We start from the raw sequence: 6735 nt of genomic DNA, 5'->3' as shown, positions 1-6735 counted from the left end.
TCACCTAGGGATGGGGAAGGAATTCGTCCAGTACAGCACTGATTCTAATGCTAACCTGTTTAATTAATACTTTCCAGACAAGTATGAGGATCAGAGCATAGCTTATCCTTTGAAAGTCACACTTCTCCTAACCTTGCAGTGCAGTGTTCCAGCCCCCAAAACGTGTGTATGCAGGGGAATAAATGCCTAGAAATACTGCACTGTACTACTTTATTGCAGCGTACTGGGGAAAATTGCCAATTGCATCTGCTAGACCGAATGGTGTATAAACACAGGTGTATCAGGAGATATGCACAGGAAAATGAGTCTCAATGTTCATGCAAACTTTTTTTTTTTTTAAATCACAATCTGATCTTGAAATGGGGCGAACTGAAATTTAAGATGGGGTGGGGGGAAGAAACTAAGACGGACAGATCCACCCATCCTTATAATCTCTCCCTGTTCTCATTTCATCTTCACGACAGCCATGCCAGGTAGGTTAGGCTGGCAGAGAGTGGTTTGCCCAAGATCCCCCAGAAAACGTCCTCCGTGCAGGGAGAGCTGGATCAAAACGGAATGAGCTGCGAATGTCCCACCTGCTCCCCAAATACCCCCTACAAAATGTCTCCTCTGCTCTTGCCCCAGATGGTGGCCAACCTGTTCTACAGCCATGCCCAGGTGATAGCTCAGCAGAAGACCATGATGGGGAGAAGCAGCACCAGCAGGCGGAAATTTAAGTCCCACACGGTGGCAGCGAAATTCCAGCAGTCGCTTTCGGACCTCGTGGATAAAATGGAGAGGTGAGGAAGGCATAGGGGAAGCACTTGTGTAAATAGCTTTTCAAATTGCCGGCATGGAGGGCCCATGAACCGGATCAGGACCCTGGCAGGCGGGAAGGGAAGGGAGTCCAAAACCCGCTGTTCCGGGTTCTCTTCCAGCCCTGCCTGGAGATGTCAGGGAGTGAACCTGGCACAATATGACTACTGATGGGTTGGAGCTTCCCCGAGATCTGTTCTTTAACACCAAAGACTACCAAAAAGACCGGCAGAGGGGACATGAAAGAGATTTAAGAGCCTCGGACTTAAGATCTCCGGGTTGATGGTTTTCCGAGATTGATGGAAGTATTGCTAGGGGCCGAAACCGGGGAGGGGAGTTGGTGAAAGAAAATTGGGAATTTAAAATGTATATATTATAATTCGTTGTTTTTTTTTCTTTTTCTGTTAATGAGAGATGGGAAAATCGTGGAATGGAATTTTTTCTGACCCTAGGGGAAATGTTTCAAGAATAAGTTCAGATATATAAGTTTTAATGAGAAATAAGATTAAATAAAGTAAAAGTGGATGGTTAATTGGTGAAAGAAAGAATGGAAAATTACAGTATAATAAGATATAAGGATAAAAATAAGGTGAAGGATTTGCTGAAATATCTATATGAATTAGAATACAAAGAGGGAAGGTGTGAGGAGGTCAAGGAGATAAGTTAAGAAAGGGAGTTATATTAAGGTTTAACTTGTTCTTTTGTTTTTTGGATTGTATCCTTTTTTTCCTTTTTAGCTGTTTTTCCTTTTTCTATTTTCCTATTTTTATTTTTCTCTTGGATATGTTTTGTTTTTATATATTGTGGGTTTTTTTGTAACCTTTTAAAATTTGAATAAATATTATGGGGGGGGGGAGTGAACCTGGCACCTCTTGCTTGCAAAGCAAAGTCGTTGCGCTATAGTCAAAGACATAGGAACGTCAGAAGCTTAGCAACGTCTACACTGACACACAGCGGCTGTCCAGGATTTCAGATGGTGTTTTCTCCCAGTCCTGCCTGCAGGTGCCAGGGATTGAACCTGCGTTGAGCTAAGATCCTTCCCCTGAAAATTAAGTAAGATTCTAGTCCTCAGTGTTACAGGTCTTGTATAAAGGGATGGAACTGCCCCCTGTCAAATCAGAACATTGGTACAGCTAGTCCAGTATGGTCCATACGGTCTGGCAGCAGCTCTCTGTGGTTTCAGACAGGAGACATTCTCATTTTTACCCGGAGATGCTGAGGATTTAACCTGCATGCAAAGCTGGCGCTCTCCCACTAAGCTGCAGCCCTTCCCTAGAGGTGGCAAGGAACAGATTTAGGTCCTTTGCACATTTGTTGCTTCCCGTAGAGTGAATCAGCAGTGATTTTCATACTGTATGCGGGTGGTTTTTAAATTGACCCATGACCTGGATCAGGACCATGGCAAGTTGTGGGGGGGAGCAAGGGGGTCCTGAACCTGCTGTTTGCATGAGCAGGATATTTCCCATTCGTGCCAGAGGAAGCTTCTTCCTTCATGCAAATAGCAGGCAATTCCATTCAATATGCACCACTTTCAGGATGAAGACATTTTATAGACCCATCGTATGTGTGTTTTTCTTCTTCTTCTGCAGATGTAACCCTTTCTTCGTCCGCTGCATCAAACCCAACAATAAGAAGGTATGGACTTGCTGTGTCCTAAGGGGAAAGGGACATAGGAAGCTGCCTTTTTGCAGAGTCAGACTGCTGGTCCATCTAGATCAATGTTGCTGACACTGACTGGCAGCAGCTCTGCAGGGCTTCAGGCAGAAGTCTTTCTTAGCCCTTCCTGGAACTGCCAGGGGTTGAACTTGAGACCTTTTGCATGCAAAAGCAAGTGCCCTACCACTGAACTATGGCCCTCTCTCAAGAGCGTTTTCATAGAACGGTAGGGTCATCTGGTACAATCCCCTGCAATGCAGGAAATTTTGATCATGACATTTAATGGCTTCACTTTCACCCTGCCTCCTTGCAGTGCTAACACAGCTGCAGCCAAGCTTCTCCCTTCTTGCAGAACCACAGTTTCTACAATGCAGCCTTATGGTCTCTAAACTATTTCTCCTTCTACTGCCCTTCCATAACCCCCACTCATTTCCTTCCAATTGTCTCCTCAATAGTATTTTGGGCACCTGCTGAGTCATTCAGAAACTGATGGATGCTGAGTCATCCATCACAGGTAAAGGAAGGCCTGTCACTAAACGGCGCTTCTTCTGGCCTGATCACCCAGTGGTCTTGAGTCGTCCAGAGAGCTCCTCTCTCACACTCTGTCAGGCTCGTTTCTCCTATCACGATATGAATCCTGAACCAGTCGGCTCATTTACTATCCTATCCAATGCTCTCCTTCGCTCTTCCTCAACCAGAAGCCAGGACTTTTTGAGCCGGACGTAGTCAGCAGCCAGCTGCGGTACTCGGGAATTCTGGAGACCATCCGCATCCGCAAAGAGGGCTTTCCCGTTCGCATCCCCTTCCAGACGTTCATTGAAAGGTATGGTCAACAAGGGCTCTGACCCAAGAAGGCAAGGAAGGGGAAGAGCAATTGCAGGCTCTGACAGGCAGGCTTGGCTGCGATATTCTTGCTAATTTTGCCCGGGAGCCTTTGGTTGGTTGAAAGCTTTATTTAGTGTCCCAGGTATACGGTGTCTACCAGGGCTCCTCTAACCACATGCTTATTAGCAGAGCCAGCCCAAAATGTTTTGCTGCTGTGTTCGCCCCTGTTCCAGAAGCTGACCAGGGTGGGAACTGACTTTTTGTTCAGTTGTGGCACTATGTCAGCATCCTTTGTTGGGTGAGAAGGAAAAATAAAACTGTACAGTGGTACCTCGGATTAAGTACTTAATTCGTTCTGGAGGTCCGTTCTTAACCTGAAACCGTTCTTAACCTGAAGCACCACTTTAGCTAATGGGGCCTCCTGCTACTGCCGTGTCGCCGGAGCACAATTTCTGTTCTCATTCTGAAGCAAAGTTCTTAACCTGAAGCACTATTTCTGGGTTAGCGGAGTCTGTAACCTGAAGTGTATGTAACCTGAAGCATATGTAACCCGAGGTACCACTGTACATAGAAAGGATTTTTGGACTTTGACTCCCATAAGCCCCAGCTAGCATAGCCGGTGATGAGGGATGATGGGAGTTGTAGTCCGGCAACAGTTGGAGGGCACCTAATCACACCCTCAGCCTGTCTCTTTAGGTACCGCTGCCTTGTTGATATCAAACAAGGCATGATCCCTGATGCGTGGAACAGTGCAGTAGTACTGAAGAAGCTATGCGCAGCCACCCCCGATATGTACTGCATTGGAGCCACCAAGGTACAGCCGCCATTTTCCTTGATAATCATGGTTGTAAGTAACTGTTGAGCAGCTTGGAGCGTGGAAATTCCCACCCCTGGGTTTTCTGTCATGGGGTGATGAGCCATGGGGTCTCTCCACCTCTCAGCTGACCAAGGTGAATGGACAGTTCAGCTGCCTGCGTCTGAGGGAGAGGGGAGGCAGCAAGGCCACATCCATTGGCCAGGCGGGGAGAGCTAACTGCCACAGAGCTCCTCCTCTCTCAGAAGTGTCTCCATCTGTAACCATTCTACCTTGTTGCATCTGAGGAAGAAACAAGACTCCTAAGCCCCCTTCACTGGCAAGGCTTGGACACTGGCAGAGGAAGGGGCTGCGCTGGGTGCAGTCCGCCCTGGGTGTCATCCCTGAGGGGGGTGACATCACCACCCCACCCCTCTGGGATGCTTGCCCTTGCCCCCGTGGGCAGCTTGCCCCACCCCTGGGTGCTAGCTCCGCCTCTGGGCTTGGACCAACTCCCATTCGGCCAAAGAACTGCCTCTCCCATCAGATGTCAAAGAGATTAACGATTATGCAACCTCCCGTAGACATCTGAAGACAGCCCTGGGTAGGGAAGCTTTTAATGCTTGCTGTATCTTGTGTTTTCTTATATTCTGTTGGAAGCTGCTCAGGGTGGCTGGGGCAACCCAGTCAGAGGGGCAAGGTACGAGTAATAAATGATTATGATTATTCCACTTGGCTATTACATCACAAAACAGTATGAAAAAATCTGTGGTATTCTCATGGGGCCTACCTGGATAGATTTGGTTGGCTCTTCCTCTTTGCCATTCCTGTTTATTACTTTCACATTATGTCTCTTAGATTGTGATGTGTTATTGTAAAACAGAAACTACCCCCCAGCATAGGAGCCAACTCCTACGGGCCAAGGGGTCTTCAGCCCCCAAAATAAAATATCTGAGGAGGGTGCCCCCCCCAATTGATGGGCATTGCCAGTCAAATGGTGTGTACTCACTGCATCATGTGATCCATTATACAGGGCAGGGCTTACTTGGGCCCCCCAACATTTTATTGAATTTGGTCCTCCTGCCCCTCCAGTGCTTTGACGGGAAAGCTGTTGTACAGTGGTGCCTCGCAAGACGAAATTAATCCGTTCCGTGAGGCTCTTCGTATAGCGGTTTTTTCATCTTGCAAAGCAAGCCCATTGACAGCTTAGCGGATTAGCTCTATTAGCGGTTTAGCGGCTTTTAGCGATCAGCTGTTAAGCGGCTTATCAGCAGATCAGCTGATAAGTGGCTTAGCGCCTTAGGCAAAGGGGGGGGGGAACCCGCAGGAACTCGCAAGACATTTTCATCTTGCGAAGCAAGCCCATAGGGAAATTCATTTTGCGAAGCGCCTCCAAAACGGAAAACCCTTTCGTCTAGCGGGTTTTCCGTCTTGCGAGGCGTTCGTCTTGCGGGGCACCACTGTATAAATGTCATGAATAACTGAATGCCAAGGAAAGTTGGGTGTAGGTAGCAGCCATCCAGAGCCACTGCAGTGGGTTGGTTAAGAGCTCTGGACTAGGACATAGGAGAGACCAGGGTTCAAATCCACACTTCACTGGGTTACCTTGGAAACCAGTTGCTGCTTCTCGGCCTAACCCACCTCGCAGGTTGTTGTGAGAAAGGATCAGGAGAGGGAGGACTGTGTACGCCACCCTCAATCGCCTTGGAGGAAAGGTGGGAGAGAAGTGCAATTAATTAATGAGTTATTCTGATGCTCCCCTCCCCCTCCTCACCCCAGCTCTTCATGAAGGAGAATGTCTACCAGCACTTGGAAGGGAAGCGAGAACGGATTGTCCACATGGCAGCTCTAACGCTGCAGCGGTACACGCGGGGCTTCTTGATCAAGAAACGCTTCTTCGCCCTCCGCCACAAGATCATCCTCTTCCAGGCGCGGGCCCGAGGCTATCTTGTCAGGTGCACAGCTGCAACATGCTCTCCAGGCTAGAGATAGAGGAGGACAGGCATCTGTGTGTGCTTGGGGAGGGTGTGTGAGAACACGGGCCAGCATCAGCCATCGCCATTGTGGTTATGTCTGACATGACACACGTGGCGTAACCTCACATCATCATACGGTATCCCCACCCCCTGACTTGCACAATGGATTGTTGGAGCAGAGGAATAGGCAGCGTAATGACATCACATCTTACACTGTGCAAAACGAGGCTAGGGATGGAAAGCCACTGGCCAGTGGTTCAGCCTCAGCCCATCACAGGGTTCGACCACAAAGCCTTTTTAAAAACCACATCCACCTTCCAATCAGGTGACATCAGCGACCTGTGGGAGGTTGGTGTTCAATTCTGCATTGGTCCAACCAGCATTTGGCTCAATCTACTCCGCAGGATTTAGCCCCTGCTCACCAGCTGATGATCAGAGGTTGAATCCTGCTAAGTTCCCTGCAGAGAGTAGGATTCTGTTCATGAGGCAGCAGTTCTGCTGGGTGCTACTTCAAAGGGGAGCGTGGGGCTGTTTGAAAGCCCTTTTGCAAACAGCCCTTCACTGCTCTTTGAAGTCCCAGCAGGTTGCAAAGCACAGCACCACCTGATGTCATCTTGACGACAGGTGATTGACAGATTGACAGGTGAAGAACACCACACTAGGTGTGTCTCAGCACCTGGATTTTGATTT

At 48.4% G+C, this 6735-nt stretch overlaps 1 protein-coding gene across 2 annotated transcripts in view; it reads left to right on the top strand.

Moving 5' to 3' along the window:
* Positions 1-6735, top strand: part of MYO15A (myosin XVA) — a 98417-nt gene that overhangs the window by 23079 nt on the left and 68603 nt on the right. For both annotated transcript variants that reach the window (XR_014151037.1, XM_081839454.1), the window contains exons 18-22: positions 625-779; positions 2385-2430; positions 3150-3274; positions 3973-4090; positions 5849-6024. Coding sequence is in view for 1 of the 2 variants with exons in the window: in XM_081839454.1 (XP_081695580.1) it covers positions 625-779; positions 2385-2430; positions 3150-3274; positions 3973-4090; positions 5849-6024 (620 nt within the window). In the remaining variant the exon portion in view is untranslated. The remainder of the gene's footprint in view (positions 1-624; positions 780-2384; positions 2431-3149; positions 3275-3972; positions 4091-5848; positions 6025-6735) is intronic.

Source organism: Podarcis erhardii (assembly GCF_964252035.2).
Source record: "Podarcis erhardii genome assembly, chromosome: 14".
Classification (NCBI taxonomy): domain Eukaryota; kingdom Metazoa; phylum Chordata; class Lepidosauria; order Squamata; family Lacertidae; genus Podarcis; species Podarcis erhardii.
The sequence above is the reverse complement of the archived record's forward strand: the minus strand, read 5'-3'. Positions and strand labels throughout refer to the sequence as shown.